General features: G+C 36.9%; 1 protein-coding gene across 1 annotated transcript in view; it reads left to right on the top strand.

The window, feature by feature from the left end:
* si:ch211-168d23.3 (BRD4-interacting chromatin-remodeling complex-associated protein) overlaps positions 1-22,111 on the top strand; it is a 45,295-nt gene that overhangs the window by 992 nt on the left and 22,192 nt on the right. Inside the window, exons 2-5 of the mRNA XM_028821387.2 lie at positions 9,176-9,350; positions 10,128-10,173; positions 18,293-18,335; positions 18,653-18,718. Of these exons, the coding sequence (XP_028677220.1) occupies positions 10,133-10,173; positions 18,293-18,335; positions 18,653-18,718 (150 nt within the window). The 5' untranslated portion in view covers positions 9,176-9,350; positions 10,128-10,132. The remainder of the gene's footprint in view (positions 1-9,175; positions 9,351-10,127; positions 10,174-18,292; positions 18,336-18,652; positions 18,719-22,111) is intronic.

The following is a 22,111-nucleotide window of genomic DNA, read 5'->3' as shown; positions in this document are numbered from 1 at the left end:
ACAGTGCTTGTCTTGTCCCTAGCACTGTCAAAACTAAGATCAAAGTGAGAAATCTTGGCAGTTTAATATATTCAGATTAGCTTTAGTAATATATAAGTAGTTACTAAATCAGCTTTTTATTATTTTAAAAAAATTAAAAAACAAGGATTTTTAAATCAGAGCAAAACCTGGAGAGACTGATCCAAGCCTTTATTTCCAGCAGTGCTAGCTTCTCTGACCTTCCCAAGAAGACCATTAGACAGCTGCAACTTATTCAGAATGCTGCTGTTAGTACCAGACAAACTATTTATTCATTGGCTCCCAGTTAGCTACAAATAGAATTTAAGGTACAGTTTCTTGTATACAAATCAATAAAACGCTCAGGGCCACAATATATTTCTGACATGCTGAATGAGTACAAGTGTACTAAGTCTTCCATGTCTTCAGCTAATACAGTATAAATTCACAGCTGGTACCAAAGACCTCAGATGTGCTCTAGCTATGGCTATTTTGAAATCCAGACTGAAACATTTTTGTTCTATAGTGCTTTTGCTTTATCTTTTTATTGTTTTTATCAACAACTCTGCAAAACACTTTTAAATGCCTTTCTATAAGAAATGCACTACATAAATAAATTTGCCTTGCCTATTGCTCCTACTTGACAGATTTAGTAAGATAGATTCAGATGTGTAGCTTGTTGCCTGTGTAGAGTCAGTATCTTCTGTCCATTCCTTCAGCGACTTTTCTGTAGGAAATCTACTTTTCTTTCAGAATCCCTAAAAATGTGCAGGCTAGGTTAACAAGCTACGGTGCAAGTTTAAATGTGGTTGTGAGTGTACGCGGAGATATGCCTACACCTACACTCCCAAAAATAATGACTTGGATTATGTAAGTATGAGAATGCTCAGTTATAATATGATCTTTCATATGTGCCTCTAAAGTTTTGGAATTTCTGTTTGCTTGTGCTTTTGGTCCTGTTTCCTATAATGTTTTAAATAGGTTGATGTGTACAGTGTGACAATCAAGTTGTGACATTATTTTCTTTAAAAACATTTAATGTATTTCAAATTTGTATATCAGTATTAAAACTGTTGAGTCTGAAACCAATTTATTCAATAAAAGTCTGACTAGGATAAGTTTTAGACACAGGAAGCTTTTACTGCCACAAAATGTGTATCGGTTTATTACAAACTATTGCTGCTAGCTCATAAATTAAGTTTTTAATAATTTGTTTCGGAAAAGATCTGAGGAGCACACAGTTGTTTTCATTATAAAAATCAGTGGTAGAACTTTCTACTCTTTTATCATGTTATAATTGTTAAGGTGCATGTAAGGAGTAACACTGGTTGATCCCATAAGTTTACATCTTGAATCAAATTTTTCCATCTGTAATCTTAAAATAAAATCCACTAATGAATGTTCAGATTTCTTATTTCTCATGTTAGCAACTCTAAATAGTCCACAAAGGTTATATCTCTTTACATCTACTGTTTAATACTGTTCTGAGAAGGATGTAAAATAAAATTCTCATATTTTTTATCTCTTTCATTTCAGTCTGTTTTGTAACCCTATAATGTAACTGTTCTCCATCTACACAAGAGTGTGATGTTGATTAAAGTTGATGAAATTCAATTTTGCTCTAAGTACCTGTGTTCCATAATAAAAACCTCACCTTGCTTTTCTCTGCTGCAACTGCAGGTTATACTAAGGCCACAGGTTTTCTAATTGCTACAAACATATACTTCTAGCAATCTGCTGGTTCCACAACAGCTTTCTAATAAAGTGCTACACAAAATAACTGGCAGCAAGTTTTTTAAATTAAAAAACTTTTTTTGAAATTAAAATTTTATATGTATTAAAAATAGGTGGTAAAACGGCAAGTCTTCCTCCATCCTTACTCTTAGTACCTATTTAAAAACATGGAAATTTACTGCCTTAAAAAAGATTATACAGTATATATACTGTTTACATTAGCTGTGTTAACTGGTTTCACTGGGGGAAATTTTCCTAAGACAATGGGCTTCAGTTATAGTACCGTCAGTTCATGGGATGTATTAGAAGTACCATGTAACTTTAACTGCATATTTATTTTTTTATTAAAGGGATTAATATTATTTGTGGGCGGCATGGTGGTGCAGTGGGTAGTGCTGCTGCCTCGCAGTTAGGAGACCTGGGTTCGCTTCCCAGATCTTCCCTGCATGGAGTTTGCATGTTCTCCCAGTGTCTGCATGGATTTCCTCCAGGTGCTCCGGTTTCCTCCCATAGTCCAAAGACATGCAGGTTAGGTGCATTGGCGGCCCTAAATTGTCCCTAGTGTGTGTGCTGTGTGTGTGGGTGTGTGTGAGTGTGCACGCCCTGCGGTGGGTTTGTTTCCTGCCTTGCGCCCTGTGTTGGCTGGGATTGGCTCCAGCAGAACCCTGTGACCCTGTAGTTAGGATATAGTGGGTTGGAGGATAGATGAATGGATATTATTCGTTCACTCGAGTTCCTTACTCTTGAATATGCCGTGCATAACTGCCAATGAGTAAAACAATTGCCATATATCAATTTTGGCTTCTCTTACTGACTGACCTTGGCTTTTGTATATGGTCATTGGAAAACACAATTTTACATAAAACTGAGTTATTTTGAATTCAAACAGGTTATTAGCACGAATAACAGGAATCTGTGGTATAAATATAATTACACCCTGTAACATATTCTGTAAAAAGGTAGCTTCAATTATATTTAAATGGAACATTTTGATCTGTAAACTTGTACCTTTACATAGTTTTGAAGGGTTTAGATCAAAAGCAGTGGTTTACTTTAACTTAATGTATACAACAATGATGTTTGCAGGCTGCACCTGCAATGAATTGACAGTTGTAAGCATTGTACAGAAAAAAGAAAACAGGCAAAAAGAAATAATATGGTGAACTATGTACAATGTCATAGTGCTTGAAGTGGAACCAAATTACTGGCAGTTCTCTGTTTAGCCAGGGACTTGCTCCTCATCACCTTTCATTAATACGTTTACATGATATATTATTCAAGCAGGGGATGTGGAATGTCAGAGTGCCACGCTGCACTCACATTCGATTGAGGAACAGGGATACAATAATATTCAATCAGAGAGTGGCGGTTGGAATGGGTTAGGGGGTACTCAAAAGTAAAATAAGAAACATTAGTAGAAATTAAAAGAAGTTCTGGTAACAGCCCACTGAAAAGCACTGCAATGTTCACCTACTCTGTGTTCTGTTCCTTGGGGGACTACTTTACTGAGCTGAGCAAATGTTTAAACTACTCAAAGCATGTTGTTGCTCCTGGCTTGCATTGTACACAGGACTTGAAGTGGGCCTGGTATGGTGTACTGGCACTTCACTGTTTCTGCTTTGTGAATCATAGTGTAGTGGCACATTGCAGTCTGAGCTCAAAGGGGATACTCCAGTTCTCCTCAACATTGCACGCATTTTACCATCAAGGGTGCCCACCCATTCTTTAAAGTATAAGTATATAAGCACATGTATCAATCTAATCTGACTTGAATTAGTATTTATTCTGTGCCACATTGTCAGGATTAAGAGGAAGGCAACAGAACAGGGAGTAATGCATGTGCCCAAGGAGGCAACTTGATAAGCAGATCGTCTTTGAGCTTTATCAAACTTCCATCCTTTCTCTTTACTTTTGGTAGAGCTCTTCATTTGCATAAAGCAGCAGTCTTACTTTTCTGTGCGATTCCTTCTTGGCATTCAGCAGAAAAAAAAGACATGGTCCCTAAGAATAGCACATGCACCACAACATTATTTCCAATAAATGTTTCTTTTTCCTATAAGATCACCAAATTTCAATCAAATGACTCAAAGCATTTTTGGTATTTTTTGGGGTTTTAGTTTTATCTGTGACAGAGAGGTTTTTTGCCAATAAATTTTGATACATTGAAATGTCCTTTCTTAGAGGGTACCTGCTGAACTAGATGTACCATCCTGCCAAATTTGAAACTGGAAATAGTATTTTTCTTTATGAGTGTGAGAGTCAACTATGCAGTTTCTACATATATAATTTAAGTTTGTGTCAGTTCTAGGTAAATCACCACAAAATCTGCAAAATCTCCAATGGTTCCTCTTATCAGTCATCTTAATTATTGCTCCTAATGGAAGTTCTAATGATTTGACATTGAAATCATAATATAACAATAGCTTGGAAATTAATTCTTCATAACGATTTGTTGAAATGAAGACTGTGCCTAGTTAAACTGCTTAGTGAGTCTGCTTACTATGGTAAAATAACAAGCCTAAAGAAAAACCTCTCATATGACAGCATAAGACTATTACAAAGAAAATGTTTCACTTTTACAGGTATGAGATAACATACAGTACATCTGACTTACTGATGTTATTTTTAGGATAGCCTAGAGTAATATGTGTGATGGTTTCACTTAGTTAACGTTTTCTTTTATGTAGCCAGGTCAGGTCAGGTCAGGTTGTGGAGCATGCACTGGTACAGCACGTTGCTGCCCGCACCCCCCAGGGAGACACACGGTCCAGTTCCACCCTCCAGAAATGACCCTCTATCTGCTGCAGCCAGGTGTTCTGTGGGAGTCCCCTTGGCCTGGTCCAGCCATTTGGGTCCTCAACAATGAAGATCCAGTGAACTGGATCACCCTCAGGGAACTTCGCCACATGACCGTAGTGCTGACGCTCCCTCACAAAGCAGGTAATGTGCCTCATTGGGGACTCCATGAGCAACCGCTCATTCGACACCAAGTCAATAACAGTGGTACCCAGGATTCTCTGAAGAGACACAGTACCAGAGGAGTCCAGTCTTCGTCTTAGGTCACTGGATAGCATCCATGTCTTGCAAACATATAGGAAGACAGGAAGCACCAGGACCTTCATCCTTTTGCAAAGACCCCTTTCAAGAGACCTCACGACCCCCCATGCTCTCCCAATCCATCTACTGACTTCATAGGAAGAGTCACTAGAGACATGAATGTCAAAGCGGAGGTAAGTAAACCTCTCGACAAGGTTGACGCTCTCTCCGCAGACAGACACACTGCTGATGGCTGTGCCCAAGAGGTAATTAAAGGCCTGGCTCTTTGGTTTTTATCCAGGACACTCACAAGCCCAGACACTCAGACTCCACACTCAGTCTCTTGAAAGCCCTGATCACAGCATCCAGTGATTTCACAAAGATCACAGCATTGTCAGGAAAGTCAAGATCAGTGAATCTTTCTTCACCAACATATGCCCCATAGCCGCTGGACCCCCACGACCTTGCCCAACACCCAGACCATGCAAACTTTGAACAGAGTAGGACCAGAACACACCCCTGACGAACCCCAGAATCAACTGGGAAGAAATGTAGCATCCAATTAATATTGTAATGACATAACAAATCAGATGTAATATATACACTCAAGACATGCTATTTACTGCATGGAAATGGAGTACCTGTTGCCTTAGATATTTCACCTCAGTCCATGTCTATTACCACTTTAACCTGCTGCTCTAATATGATCTCTCCCATTCTTACCTGGGTTTGCCTCACTTCATTATTTTTTGTATATACTGTAGCTATCAAATTACTTTTGCACTTACTGAGTGTAATAGCTTGGACTTAGTTTTGCACATTCACTTCATGTTCTATATTGTTATGCTACGGGGATCAATGAATTAAAGAAGTAATTACCTAGGTAAAATATTTAATGATGTAACAATACAGACATAAACCGTAAAATTTCTTGTTTGTCCTTGTTGGTTTGCTTTGAATATTTACACTTGTTTATTGTACAGTAAGTTTTTTTGCTTTCAAGTTAGTTGAATGCAAGATTTTACATGTCATGGCACCAAAAATCATTCCAGAAAATACATGAAATGACACAGATCAGGTTGACAAATTTACTAAAAAATCAAAAACTGAAATCTATCATTAATATAAGTACTCAGAGTTTTTGCTGTTGCACTTCATTGTGTGGTCAAATGAATTGTGTTTGTTTCAGTCTTCTTTGAGATGTGTCAAAAACTTGATTGGAATCCATTTGTGGCAAACTGAATTGATTGAACACCGTTTAGAAAGGCACACTTGTATATGAGGTCCACAATTCACACTACATTTTAGGACAAAAAGCAATACATGAAGTCCAAGGAACTGTCTGTAGACCTCTTTGATCAAACTGAGGTGATGCCTAAATTATAGATGCATAGAACCATTTCTAAAACTTTAAGTGTTCCCAGGAACACAGTGACCTTAATAATTGTGAAATGAAGGAAGTTTGGAATTACCAGGACACTTCCTAGAGTTGCCCAATCAGCCCAACTGAATAAGTGGACAAGAAGAGCCTTGATCAGGGAGGTGACCAAGATCTCAATGGTCACTCTAACAAAGCTTCAAAGGTCCTGTTCTGAGATGGGAGAACCTGTTGGAAGAATGACTATTTCAGCAACACTACATCAATTCGATGTTTATGGTACAGAAACTCGATGGCGAGCATGTGGAGAATGATACTTGGGTCTGATGAGACAAAAATTTAACTTTTTGGGCAGAACTCCAAAAACTATGTCTGACAAAGACCAGGCACAGCTCAGTACCTGACTAATACCATTCCTATGGTGAAGCATGGTGGTAGAAGAATCAGAAGTCCTTGGGGAAACAAAAAAAACGAAAACTTGCTCCAAAGTGCATGCAACCTCAGATTAAGGAGACAGTTCATCTTCCAGCACGACCATGACCTGAAGCGAACAACTAAGATAATGCTAGAGTGGCTTTGGAACAAATCTCCAAGTGTCCTTGTATAGCCCAGCCAAAGCCCAGACTTTGTGTGGAGAGCTCTGGAGATGGCAGTTTACAGATGCTTCACATCTATTCTAATGGGGCGTAAGAAGATCTGCCAGGAAGAATATGATCTACTGCTCAAATGCATGTGTAAAGCTTGTAGAGAATTACCCAAGAAAAATCTGGAAAGCTGGAACTGCTAACAATGGGGCTTCTACAAAGTAACAAATTAAGGGTTTAAATGTTTATAAAAATTAGATATTTCAGTTTTTGATTTTTAACAGATTTGCAAACCTTTCATAAGACATATTTTCAGTTTGTCATCATGGTTTATTGGGTGTAGACTAATAGGTGAAAATACCAAAATTATCCATTTTAAATTAAATCTACAACACAGTAAAGTATGTAGACACTGAAGGGGTCTCAATACTTTTTGAACACACTGTTAGTGCAAAACAGTTCTAAAAAATAATTCTCTAATTTAGCAGCACCTAAATTTATCAGAATCCTTAACAAAAAATGTACTTACGCAATACCAGAATCTTTTGCGTTACTTTGGAATATCGTGCACAAAATATTCAGAATAATATTCTGCCTCCAGTGTGTATGCAGAACAGCAGGGAGTGCAAGGGAATAGGGATTTGGCAGCAAAATGGCTTTATAAGATCAATATTCTCATGTGTACAGAGTTTTTGAAAAACATCCTCCCAAGGTACCATTTTGTTTTTATTATGGGCTCCGCAATTGTTTGATTTTTGTGATGCAGGGTTGCCAGAATGTTGCTAAGCAGGGGACTGTGTGTGTGTGATGTGTGATGACACTACTACAATAGTATACAGTTTAGCATTGTACACTTCCTAATTGTTCAAGTTTATGGATAAATCAAAAAGTTAAAGATACCTCCAGTTACAAAATCTTTTCTGTTCTTCATCTTTTATTGACATTGTCCTTTTTGGTTTTGGAAATATTCTCTTTATTGATTCTGTGTCTATGTTTCTCAACCTCCAGTTTTGTCTCCCAGTCATGACCTTGGCTTTTTAGTACTATTATGATCCATCTACTGATTACATTTTACTTTAGACTGCTGCCGCACTGTACAGTCAGTACATCTGAGGGTGTGGCAGAGGATGTGGTATGGAGACAGGCTACAAATTACTTCCTTTATGTGTTCTTTTAACCTTTTTCCAATAACCCTGTCAAGATTAATAATTTCACAAACTAGGTTCTGAGAATAGGATGGGCATCATCCTGCCTACTCCTGTTATATGATCAAATGGCTTGCCTGAACATCTATGAGGTGGCAAAACGTAAATAAATATCCCACCTGTTCTGTTATAGTGTTTGAAAGAACAGGATTGTGGGTATTGCTGAAATTCTGTACCTTGGCTCACTGCACATTTGTTACCAAATCAAAGTTGTCAGTGTCATTTGAGAAATATCAGTTATACAACATCAATGTCAGCTCCTAAAGAAGATAGTAGTGTGTTCCTAAGTGTGTGGTTTATGATCTTATGTAACAAAAGACTTCATTGTGTAGAAAAAATGCAGGCAATCTTATCAATGTCTCATAGAGGGTGTACCATTTCATTGGGATAATGTATATTAGATCATTTAATTGATCTTTTTTGCACAGGGTTACAAGACATAATGTAACAATTATGAAAAAGTATCTATTAATCATTCTACTGGTGGCCATTTGTAAAATCTGTTATAAATACTTATGAGTTCACCAGTCAAAAGTAGGAAACTGAAGCTTGTTCTTGAACTGAATATCTGAAATAGGGTCTACATTGTATTATTGAAATCTTAAGAATAAGTAAGGAAAAATGTGGCAAACACATCAAAGTAATTTGCATTACTACTAAAGTATAAAAGTCAGTAAATTTAATGTTGATTAAGAAATAACCATATTGAAAAGTGTTTTCTTACATTGCACAATATGAAATATGTTATATAACAAAAATAACATTACTTTTACATCCATTTTTATCATGTGTGGTTCCATGAGATATCTTATATTAACAGTCTATATGGTCCATGTCTTCCACACAAGCCTTCTAAAGTAGTAAGAATATATTTTAATTCAATAGATTTCTGAAATATTACCAAATCAATTTCAAAAGATATTAGGAACAAAGCTACTAATAAAATAAGAATGTAGAACAGTCAAAATGGCAATGTGACATTTTGTTGACCATGATGGTAGATTCTTCGGGAATCAGCTCAAGTTTACCTCCAATTAAGCTGGAAATGTGGTTTTCAGTCAGTCATAAAGTGTTTGCAAACAGAACTCAAAAATGCTGAAACATGACAATAAATATGAACTTGAAGGATCATAATATAAAAAAAAACAACAGGAAAATTAGTACTGCTCTCATTTTTTACTCTTTGCATTTCTGTTTTGTTAAAAAAAAAAATATCCTTTCCTTTTTTATTTTCCCAGTAGCACCAAACAGGTTGCCTCTCTGCTTTGATCATGTTGATGGGCCAGGAATCAGCAGACCTGGATCAGGAGGATTCCCGATTTTCAGCGTCACCTTAAAAGACCACAGCATTTCTCCAATGCAGCCTTTGAAGCAGCTCAGCCACTGTTCACTCAGTGGGGCCCAGGTCCTGATAAAGTAAGCTTCTGTTGCATTCATTGTATAAGGAGAAGTTGTTTTCAATATCTTTTTTTTGAAGTTATGATGGTGCCCATCTATTTCTGGTCATTTCACCTGCTGTTAATTTTAGTATTAATCCATTAATCAACCATACAAACTTAATGAGCTTTGTAGTCTACTACTGTTTGTTAAAACTGCTGATCATTTATATTGTGAGCACAGAAAGTGTGACTAAGAATGAAGCAGTCCCTAAAGAAAGGCGATTGGCAGTTCTTGAACCTGCTGTCTTGTGGTCTACAAACCAATATTTTAGTCAGTAGATTACACTATCCTAAAATATTTGGTAATCTGAATTTTACTACTACTACTAATGGGGATTAAAGTTGTCTACATGAAGAGACTAAGATGAAGGTCATGTAACCACATAACTTCTTAAGAAGTCACAGAGACTTGGACTACTTTGATGTGCATCTGAAGAACAACAATGTGAAGAAATAGAATTCCCTCGTTGAAAACTGGGTTACATAAAGTTTGGTAAGGGTTTCACAGTGCTTATCAGCCTGACATGTGTGTGGTTATATGCATAGATGTGTCCTATAAGGCACTGACACCCAAACCACGTTTGGTTTCTTCCTTATGTGCAATGCTGCCAAAATAGTTATTGGCCTATCTGTCCCTGAACTGGATTAAGTTCATAATGAACAGATGCATAAGGTATGATACATTATACCTTTTGTTAAGCAGGGATTATTTTTCTTTTTCCCCTCTGATAAATTTGCTTTTGTTCCATTTCAGCTGACATGGATGATGAAGATGGCACCTGCTTGCTTGATGTTTTATGGTGAGTGATGCTAATGCTTTCTCGTTTAAAAAAATGTGCATGACAAAAAACAATGTAAAAGTGCGCAAACATCAACAACCTTATAAAAACCTTTCCACTTATGTAGGTGGGTTTTGATGTGCCTCATTAGTCACACTATTTATACAAACGCATGAGTCTGATTTACCAATCCTTTGTTCAGTCAGTTGCCTGGCTTCTTCAGAGTATCTTTGTGAAATTTTATCTTATGATGCTGTTTCCTGTCCTTGAGATTGCATCTATGAATCCGTATTTCAAGGATATTGTTCTTCTATATCAAAGCCACTTCAGTAGTCTCTCTACATAACTACTTTATCCTGATCAATGTACAACAGAAGTATTGACCTGGTGCTACGTGATAACACTGGCACACTGTGGCTGTGCACAGAAGGGCTTCAAGGTACAGGAATAGGCAACTATCTGCAGTTGGGAAGTCAAAAGTTAAGAGGCCGTCATGAAGCATTTAATGATTTATTTTTTCTTTCATCTTCAACCAGTTAAATGTTTGTTGAAAGTGGGATCTATTTTGTACAAAGTAGCTAATTAATTATAATTATGTGTTAATTTCCTATAATGTTACACAAATGTCTCAAACATGTTTAATACAATACCAGGTAGTGATGCCAAACTTTGTCCAAGTACCATCATGAGAAAGGCAGGAACAAGGCCTGGAGAGACCATCAGAACACCTTATTTATATTTATGCACACACCCACACTCCCACTCATGCTCAAATGAAGGCCAATTTAGTGTTGCCAGTTAGTCTAACATGGTTATCTTTGGGGATGTGGGTGGAAAACCAGAGTACCCAGAGGAAAACCCACACAGACACAGGTATAAACTCCACCATTTCAATGACTGCCTGCACATTTTAAGTCCAGGATTCTGGCACCATAAAGCAGCACCATTAATCACTGTACACTCGTGCCACCCAATTTTTATTCACAGCTGAACTTACAAATTCCCCTTGTAGAGCTTCTAATTTATTGTGGAAGGACTACAGGTTGAAATAAGTCTTTAGATTTTTTTCATGTTCTAGGAAGACAGGAAAATGTGGTACATGCGATTCTTATGTAGGACCGAGGGTTCCAGATGGAAACAAAAATCTGTTAAGGTCACGTTTGCCATTGCACCTTGTGGTGTTTACCATTTACATATCATCTCTGAATTTTACATACTCAGTCTGCTTCAATGCCTTTATAAATTCCAAATCTGTCTGGCCTAGCTTCTGGTGAGGTATACTGATGTGGTACTAGGTGGTGTAGATTGTGCTTCTGGCCTGTCTTACCTGCAGCTGTTCTCCCTTCTCCTTATGGCAGGCTGTGGGACGGGATATTTGGTACATGGCAGAATTGCAATGCTTTTTTACGGGCCATAAAATCTCCTATTAATTTTATTGATTATTGAAACCACAACAAACATTATTTGTTGCTTCACATACCAATATCACAGATCAAACGGATACTTTGTGCATGAAACTATACATACATATCTTCTAGCCCATCTCTTATTTGATCAAATAATCATCTTCAAAAGAGATTTGATGATGACCATTGTCTAACTAATCTGTCTAACATAAGCCCACCTCTGGATTTTTATTCCTTTTCTGAAACTACAACTATTTTTATTCTGTTTAACATTTATCCCCTCATCTGGAAAGCCTCAATATTATTTGATATTTATTGAATATTATTTGATATTTATTAAAAACAAATACCTATATTTTAAACTAATCATTATCCACAGATTAAGTATACATGGACACACCGCATGCTCATGTTCATTTGTGTTCAATGCACAAAATCAATACTGTTTCTGTTGTGAAGCTGCCAGTGTGTCTTTATTTTAATCATCTACCCAGGAAAAAAAAATCTTTGGTACTTCCTTCTAAGGTTTGTGTGCTGTTAGAGTCTGTCTGCCCTCCGCTATACTCTCCTAGTACTTAAGTCATTTAAATCTTAGATATGTTTACACTAGTTGTAAATTTGCCACTGATGTAACGCACTTCTTAGCATTTAAGTCTCAAACAGAATATTAATTTTACCACTCACATAAAGACTGACTACTTTACTTTACGGTAAACATTGCACTAACTCATTTCTGTAGTTGTTTATTATGAAATAAAATATCCAGTATTACAACTGTTGTATACTTAAACATTCATGTTAAGGTACTCTTTAAATAATGGGCAGAATAGGATACGAGAACATAGTGCTGCTACTTCATTTTCAGAGATCCAGAATTAGTCTAAAATCGCAGGTTGATCATACTGTTCTACAATATTGTTTGTACTTAGTAACATGTACACAGCCATAACCATGTTGGCAAAATTATTTCTCTCAAGGCTCAATACCCACTGGTTAAACATGGACTACCAGGCTCTCTGCTCTTTGAAACCAATGATTTTTTTGACTATAATGTAATAGTCTAAACTGGAAATAATGAATAGCACCTCCTCTTTGACAGACTAGAAGCTAAACCACATTTCATGTTCTTAAGTTGGATGAATTTCCTGGATTTTTAGTCAGAGGCAATGTGAAACCAGCAGAGGGCACACACTGTCTAGTAATTGTTTTGTTTAACTTCAGCAATACTAAATTGGATGAATCTCACCAGTGACCATGGCTGAACAGCACTATATCTTACAACTTCATACTGTTCCCTTTCAGAGCATACAGATGTATTGTCCCATGCCTGGGCAGTAGTGGAAGACAGAATTTTGTAGAGTTTGTATGGGTGAAGCCAATACTCTAACAAACCTAAATGCACCTAGCAATTCAGTAACTGTTTGGATATTACAGTAATTATAGTATTCAGTTAAGAATTTATTAAACTGTTTTATTGTAGGGCGGCACGGTGGCACAGTGGGTAGTGCTGCTGCCTCGCAGTTGGGAGACCTGAGGACCTGGGTTCACTTCCCAGGTCCTCCCTGCGTGGAGTTTGCATGTTCTCCCCGTGTCTTCGTAGGTTTCCTCCGGGCGCTCCGGTTTCCTCCCACAGTCCAAAGACATGCAGGTTAGGTGGATTGGCGATTCTAAATTGGCCCTAGTGTGTGCTTGATGTGTTTGTGTGTGTCCTGCAGTGGGTTGGCACCCTGCCCAGGATTGGTTCCTGCCTTGTGCCCTGTGTTGGCTTGGATTGGCTCCAGCAGACCCCTGTGACCCTGTGTTCGAATTCAGCGGGTTGGAAAATGGATGGATGTTTTATTGTAGTTTACAATTTATTTCAAAATGTTTGGTTAGATAAAATTATTATTATTATTCTGTTCTAAGCAACAAATACAAACTGCTTACACTATCAATGAAATGTTTAAGAACCGCACAAACCTATAACCCCAAAAAACGGTACTGGTGTGGAATTATTTTTGTATTATTATTATTATTATCCATTCATCCATTATCCAACCCACTATATCCTAACTACAGGGTCACGGGGGTCTGCTGGAGCCAATGCCAGCCAACACAGGGTGCAAAGCAGGAAATTAACCCCGGGCAGGGCACCAGCCCACCGCAGGGCATGCACACACACACACACACACACACCAAGCATGCACTAGGGACAATTTAGAATCGCCAATGCACCTAATCTGCATGTCTTTGGACTGTGGGAGGAAACTGGAGTACCCGGAGGAAACCCACGAAGACACGGGGAGAACATGCAAACTCCAGACAGGGAGGACCCGGGAAGCGAACCTAACTGCGAGGCAGCAGCGTTACCCACTGTACCACTATTATTATTATATTATTATTATTATTATTAATAATAATAATAATAATAATAATACATTGTATTTATGTGGCACCTTTCCCATGCTCAAAGCACATATACAATATTGGATACAAATAGAGTCCCCATAGAACACTAAATAAAGATAAATACAGGATATACAAAGCTATAAAGTAGGTTAAAAGACAATAAACATCAATAAAAATACAAAATATACAAAATACTACAAGAAAACCCTAAACAAATAACATACTTTGTAATCGAAATCAATCATCCTGAGCATCTGCACAAAGAAGATAAACTGAAAGAAGGGTCAGAACATCAGGGTAAGCTGAATGCCTTCCCTGAACAAACAATTTTTAAGTTGATTTTTGAAAGAATTAATTGAGTCAGCTGATCTAATTAATTTATTTTAAGTATTAATTGTACTGCAAGCCTTTATTCCAAGGTGTGTAGGAAACAGTCAATAGAACTGTATAATACAACCAAGTATATCTGTTTTTGAAAGATACTAGAAACAGCACTACTCCAAGTTCATCAGAGAACCAAATCCTACATATAAACACTGGAAACAATGCATAGAATTGCCTGTTCATATAAAAGAATGCATTGAACTGTAAAAGAAAACCAGAGACGTCTTCAATAAAAAACTGCCTCATGTAAGATCATGCACACATCATTCAAAAGACATCCTGAAGAAGAAGCAGTGGCATCTGATAAGTGAGTGCAGTAGTGTTTAGACCTCATAAATAACATTTGGGATATTTTTATTTGTAATTAGAGTTGCATTTGGAATACTTAACAAATGTAGTCATCAATTAGTGACCAAAGCAAAATTTTTCATTTTTTAGGATGTCATCTTTACACAAACTGATTCTGGTTCTGTGGAATAGATGAGCGGTGATGTGGTAGTCCAGCATTTTATTTTTTACCCTTTGCATAATGCATGGAACATTTGCAGATAGCAACCACTCTGTAATTTGTTAAAATATAGGTGACTTTTGTGTATCACACACTGGACTAACAGTGGACAGGGTATAGCCAAGTAAAGCATAAAGTTTATATGAATAAAACAAGTCATATTTAGAATTGCACATAGATACTAAGTAACACAGTGTAATTCTTTCACCTTCCGCTATTACACTCAGAAGAAGAGAAGCATTTAGCCCTCAGATTAAGATAAAGAATAATGTTTTCTGTGATCCTTCAGATATCATATGAGAAAATTTAAATTAAAAATTATTTAAAATGCCTGCATATACAGTGTATTGATTACTGACTGATCACTATCTACATAATGCAAACTAAATATCTAGGCTAAAAATTAGTGAATATACAGTATGTGCATGAATAAGTATGCTGTTCTAAGCAACAGATACAAACTGCTTACACTATCAATAAAATGGGTACGAACTGCACAAACCAATAACCCCAAAAAACTGTAGGGATGCAGAATTAAAAAAATAAAAAAATTTTGGACATGAGAGTCAATAGGCTTTGCGCCCTAGGAACCAAGGTATCTGAACTATTCTATAACATTTCAGTAATTATTTACCACTCTGATGATGATCTTTCCGATCATAAAATAGGTCATTACGATAGCAATTGATGAGAATAATTCATGGTATTTGAGGATTCCTCTAGAGTGACTCTTTCCATTTTGCTCAAAAACTAATCAGCACATTGTCATCTCATAACAGGCTTAAGTTTCAAGTTTGGTATTTTTCCATCCAGCCGTTTTAGCTCTAGACCGTCCTCAAGAAACTGTGACACACAGACACACACAGACACAAACCCATCATCGAGATATCAATATTTTCGGTATCAGGAAACCCTAAAATGTAGAGATCATTTGAAAACCAGAAATCAAAACTTTTGAGGAATCTAAAGCTTTCGCTCATCCCTCATAGTTGATGGATTATGTTGGGGTGGATGCAAAGCAATAATCTTTCAGCCCATCCTATGTTGTCTTTTTCTTCATGAATGGAAGGGATCTTATGCTCTAAACCTTTACTCTTTATTTCTGAGATGTTTCAATATTTAGCTTAATTCAAGAAAGCAATTTCCAAAAATGTAACATCCCTAGTGTGGTTAAAATTTTGGCCTCAGCAAATTTTGACTGACACATTGCCAAATATTTTGGAGATAAACCTAGCTTCCCTTTATAAACAACCGTTATAGCCGCAAATGCATACCATCAACATTAAAGGTAAATGTACAATATGCTTGCTTCCTGTTGTGTCCGTAACTGTTTTTCGCTGATTTTGTAAATTAAATTCTATGCCTTGTCTTGCTTGGCCAGTGGAGGTTTTAGACTATTTGTCCATAGCCAGCCAGCTGTTCTATAGCATGACAGTAGATATCTACTCTCTATATATAAAATCCTAAGCCTAAGTTTTTATGTTACTTTTTTGTCATGCTTTAAATCTGACTTATTTTAAAACCTACATATATATTTGTTTGGTATCATTCTTTTCAGAATTTATCGAACTTTAATGTGATGTTGTTAGATTTTCAGATTCTTATTCCGTTTTTAAATTATAAACTAAAACATATCAAGAACTCATGTCCTGCGAGACGAGATTTTGTGCCAACAGATTTAACCACACCTGGGGCAAGTAATAAAAGACAAAGAGTAGGACAGCTGCTGTACAGGCTTTTAAATGTTTGAAGTGCCGCGTGAGATGCAAGGCAGCAGCTGATCGAGCAAAGAGGAGGTAAAAAAACCCCTGTATTTGTTTCCCATTATATCACCATTTAAGAGGGGGTTTTGAAGGAGCGACTGTGTCTCCTTGGGGTGCGTTCAGCCCCCCTCTTCAGAACACGAGCGGCAGAGACGCGAAGTGGCTGGCGAGTAGCGCAGGCCAGGGGGTTGGCAAGTGAAGTGAGCAGGGGGCAAACACCCAAGTTCCAATTTATTGTAAATCTATACACAGCTAAATCCATGCAAGTAGACAGACAGTGATATATGCACACAGATGCTACTACTGTCACTTCAAAAGGAACTGTAGAGTCAAAATATCTATTATGGCATTTGTTCACTTTTTTGCAATATTTCACATTCCATGCACTAGCAAAAGAAACCCCTGTCCTAACCTACTAAAGCTCAGACCATCCTTTTGCTTACATATAACTAGGAAGTTCATGTTATGTGGAGCAGGCTTACAGTCTCACATGGCCATCATGAAACTCTGCCTGTGCCCTGGCATCTTACTCCCAATTTGGGCATGTCTTACTTCAATGAAAAATATCCAGGTTGACAGGCACAATTCAGTGGGAAAATGATGATATCTGATATTAGAGAAATTTCAGGAAGAGTGTAGATGACTTGCTTAGCTTTTAAACATTTGGAGATTAAAATAATGAAAAGTTGTTTTAACAGCACTTTCTTTAAAGTTATGTTTGTTTCGGATTGTTTACTTTTCCTAGCTGCTTTTTGGTTTTCATGACATCACCTAGTGGGCATGTTTACAAGCTGTCATGATTCAGTGAGTGTCCCTTTGTGAGGCATGTAGCAGTGCACTTTACACTCTAATTTAATTGGTTTCCACTGCTTCTGCGATGCATTCTGTCACAGGACTGCAATGAAAAATAAGATGGTATAACCAAAATCTTGTTTTTAAACCTCTACCTAATATTGTATGCTTTAATGTAGGCTGATTGGTTTTCTGTAATTAAAATTCTAATTTTGAGGTAACTTTATTTCAGTTTATTTCAGTTAAGGATGACAGATGTTTTGAGGTAGGATAGGTCTACTCATTAATCAGTGTTGCATGTTGATTAGCACAAGCTGGTAAGAATTTCACTGTACTCTGCACATAAGAAATTTGGCAGTTCGGAGGAGACCATTCAGTCCATCAAGCTTGTTTGTTCAGCTAAGAGCTCAGCTGTCCCAGTATCAATCAGATACTTCCTAAAGGTTCTGCTTCACCTCCATGGCTTGGTGGTTTATTCCAGATTCTCACAACACTTTGTGTAAATAAGTTATTTAATGCATCAGTCTTTAATGCTCTTGCCCTTAATTTGCATTGGTGTCCTAGAGTACATGATTCACCATGATATTGAAAGAATTATTCTGGATTTACTTTATCGATTCCTTTGAGGATTTTGAATACCTGTATGTTAATGATCGTCGTAGCAAAACCAGTGTCTTATAAAGATAACACATGTATTTTATGTGACCTAAAGCAGAGGAAGATTGATATATTTAACAAGGAACAGCTATTGCTTGACCTACATTTCAATTCTTTTTATTATTTCTTATTGTCACTTATCTAATAAACTGAAATGTTAAAAAAGAATCATCCTTTTATAATGAACTACAAAGATACTTGATCTGGAATGGATAACCTCTGACATCTGCTTTTTGTTTTAGTGACCCTCAAGCCTTGAATGATTTTCTACATGGAACAAATGAGGTATGCAGTTCATGTTTTACTATTCATGCTGTAAGTAGGAGGTTGTAGTTGCTGAGTGCCATTTTGTAAGGCACATCATGCCTCAGTAGCATATGAAAATGTGAACTCCTAATGACATATATTAACTGTCGCTGACAAAGATGAGCTTCCTTTACACATGTGAATTCTCTCCTTTTGCAATTCCTTGCTGTATAATCAGCTCTTTAAAAACCTAGTTTGAAGCCACAAAGCACAGACACTGGACACTGACACTTTTATATTTTAGTTTGATAAGCTATGAACGCACATACATGATATACTTTTGTTTTCCTTAACAGCTGGAGACGGACGGCATACTTATTAACTCATCGGATGCTGAAACCACCCTATTTACAGCTCCTGCAGTGAGTATCATTTGTTTAACATTTCTCACAAACAGACCTTTTGTCATCTTTGTTTTGTTTGAAATACACCACACCTGTTGGAACTGCAAAAGTCAGCCCTGACATTACTTTGAGAAAGTCAGTGAAAATGCTTGTGCTGTGTCTATATGACTAAGGATCTCTTTAACAAAAATAAAGCTTTGCATAATATGCGAGTTATGCTGTTCACCTTGAAAGGTGTTATATGAAATACAGGCAGTCTACAAATTTCACTGCTGCACCACACAGAGGATTTGTAATAAGGAAAGAAAAGCATTGACATTTTCTTCGCTTCTGAAGAGAATGATGCTGAAATTTGGCTCACATTGTTTGTAGAGAATATTGTTTTCGGTACTGTTATTTCAATCCAAGACACTTATTTTAATTTTGCAGTATGGTTAGTGCTGTATAAATTTTAAAATGGCACATAGGCAAACCCATAAATAAACTGGTGACCAAATGTCTTTTGGTTCATTGTTAACTGCTTCCAATGTATAAAATATTTACACATTTACTGTAAAATACATGTAACATGTTACACAAAGGAAGTAGAAATATTAGATGTGATTACACAAGGTAAAAAAAAAAAAGATACCTAAAGGTATTTTTCTTCATTCTTCTTTATCCTGGTAGCAGTCAGTGGCAACATGTAGCATGTTGGTAGGATGAGCAAATAAGAATTTCACTATACTACAGTCCATAAATATTTGGACAGAGACAACTTTTTTCTAATTTTGGTTCTGTACATTACCACAATGAATTTTAAATGAAACAACTCAGATGCAGTTGAAGTGCAGACTTTCAGCTTTAATTCAGTGGGGTGAACAAAACGATTACATAAAAATGTGAGGCAACTAAAGCATTTTTTTAACACAATCCCTTCATTTCAGGGGCTCAAAAGTAATTGGACAATTGACTCAAAGGCTATTTCATGGGCAGGTGTGGGCAAGTCCGTCGTTATGTCCTTATCAATTAAGCAGATAAAAGGCCTGTAGTTGATTTGAGGTGTGGTGCTTGCATGTGGAAGATTTTGCTGTGAACAGACAACATGCGGTCAAAGGAGCTCTCCATGCAGGTGAAAGAAGCCATCCTTAAGCTGCGAAAACAGAAAAAACCCATCCGAGAAATTGATACAATATTATGAGTGGCAAAATCTACAGTTTGGTACATCCTGAGAAAGAAAGCAAGCACTGGTGAGCTCAGCAACGCAAAAAGACCTGGACGTCCACGGAAGACGGAAGTGGTGGATGATTGCAGAATCATTTCCATGGTGAAGAGAAACCCCTTCACAACAGCCAACCAAGTGAACAACACTCTCCAGGGGGTAGGCATATCGATATCCAAGTCTACCATAAAGAGAAGACTGCATGAAAGTAAATAGAGGGTGCACTGCAAGGTGCAGGCCACTCATAAGCCTCAAGAATAGAAAGGCTAGATTGGACTTTGCTAAAGAACATCTAAAAAAACCAGCACAGTTCTGGAAAAACATTCTTTGGACAAATGAAACCAAGATCAACCTCTACCAGAATGATGGCAAGAAAAAAGTATGGAGAAGGCGTGGAACAGCTCATTATCCAAAGCATACCACATCATCTGTAAAACACGGTGGAGGCAGTGTGATGGCTTGGGCATGCATGGCTGCCAGTGGCACTGGGACACTAGTGTTTATTGATGATGTGACACAGGACAGAAGCAGCCGAATGAATTCTGAGGTGTTCAGAGACATACTGTCTGCTCAAATCCAGCTAAATGCAGTCAAATTGATTGGGCGGCGTTTCATGATACAGATGGACAATGACCCAAAACATACAGCCAAAGCAACCCGGGAGTTTATTAAAGCAAAGAAGTGGAAAATTCTTGAATGGTCAAGTCAGTCACCTGATCTTAACTCAATTGAGCATGCATTTCACTTGTTGAAGACTAAACTTCAGACAGAAAGGCCCACAAACAAACAGCAACTGAAAGCCGCTGCAGTAAAGGCCTGGCAGAGCATTAAAAAGGAGGAAACCCAGCATCTGGTGATGTCCATGAGTTCAAGACTTCAGGCTGTCATTGCCAGCAAAGGGTTTTCAACCAAGTATTAGAAATGAACATTTTATTTCCAGTTATTTAATTTGTCCAATTACTTTTGAGCCCCTGAAATGAAGGGATTATGTTAAAAAAAATGCTTTAGTTGCCTCACATTTTTATGCAATCATTTTGTTCACCCCACTGAATTAAAGCTGAAAGTCTGCACTTCAACTGCATCTGAGTTGTTTCATTTAAAATTCATTGTGCGTGAATGGTAATGTACAGAACCAAAATTAAAAAAAAAGGTTGTCTCTATCCAAATATTTATGGACCTAATATACACATGACAAAACAACTGTTTATTCTAAATAATAATACTTTAAGCAACTGAATGAAAATAACACCAGTATAGCTCCTCTCTCCTTCGGTTTCTCACCTCTCCTTTTCTCTGCCTCAGAGGCTTTACTTAAATTGCTTCGAAACTCCAAACAACCCAGCAAGTCAACAGTTATGCAAATAAGCAACACTATACATTAAGATTAAAATTAAGTGCTTGATGACAATACTGATACACTTATACTGTAATTTACAAATAGGTTATTTGTTTCTTGGCCTTTAACTGTGACAAGTACATTACCGTGTTTTTCAATGACCAATAAATGCATTGATCTAATACACAAATATAGTTGTCCATGTGTTGCATTTGGTGCAACTCAAAATACACATTCAAAGATTTAAAAAAATTACAACAATATCAATGATATCAAAAATATCAGCAGTGACAAACTCTCTATTTTGGTCATATATGGCTATCATTTATCCCTAAAAAAACAACTATTTTTATGTTATGATTAAGAAATTCAATCACTACTAATAACTAACTTTTATTTAATACAAACTCACAGGCTATTTTTGAAATGTTATGTTAATTTTGTATTATACTTTAAAAAAACACTGCCAAGGTAATAACATAGTAGCAAGAATGTGTTTGTTAATTAATGTGAGTTTAAAAAAAGAGAACCTTTGTCAAGACTACAGGAAAAGAACAAAAGGGTAAAAATCATGGTCTGTGAAAGGGAGTCCTAATATTTTCTCATGCTTCTCTAGGGGAGCTTGGAAAAATAAAGGTTGAAATCCACTGCTCTAAGCCATTTATTAAAGATATTTTTTCATGTGCATGCTTCATTATCGACTGTACATCTGTCTTTCTTTTTAAAATAATATCAACAGATGTGCTAATGGAGAGTTATTTTGCAGGATATCAGCTGTTCTGATAACATTTCAAATGCAGCAGTAAATTCTTAATTAGTCTTCTCTTCAGTTGTGGTTAAAGCTACACCCATATCCCCCAGGTAATGAATCTAC

Source organism: Erpetoichthys calabaricus, chromosome 16 (assembly GCF_900747795.2).
Source record: "Erpetoichthys calabaricus chromosome 16, fErpCal1.3, whole genome shotgun sequence".
In the NCBI taxonomy this organism is placed as follows: Eukaryota; Metazoa; Chordata; class Cladistia; order Polypteriformes; family Polypteridae; genus Erpetoichthys; species Erpetoichthys calabaricus.
This window is presented reverse-complemented; position numbering and strand designations above follow the sequence as displayed.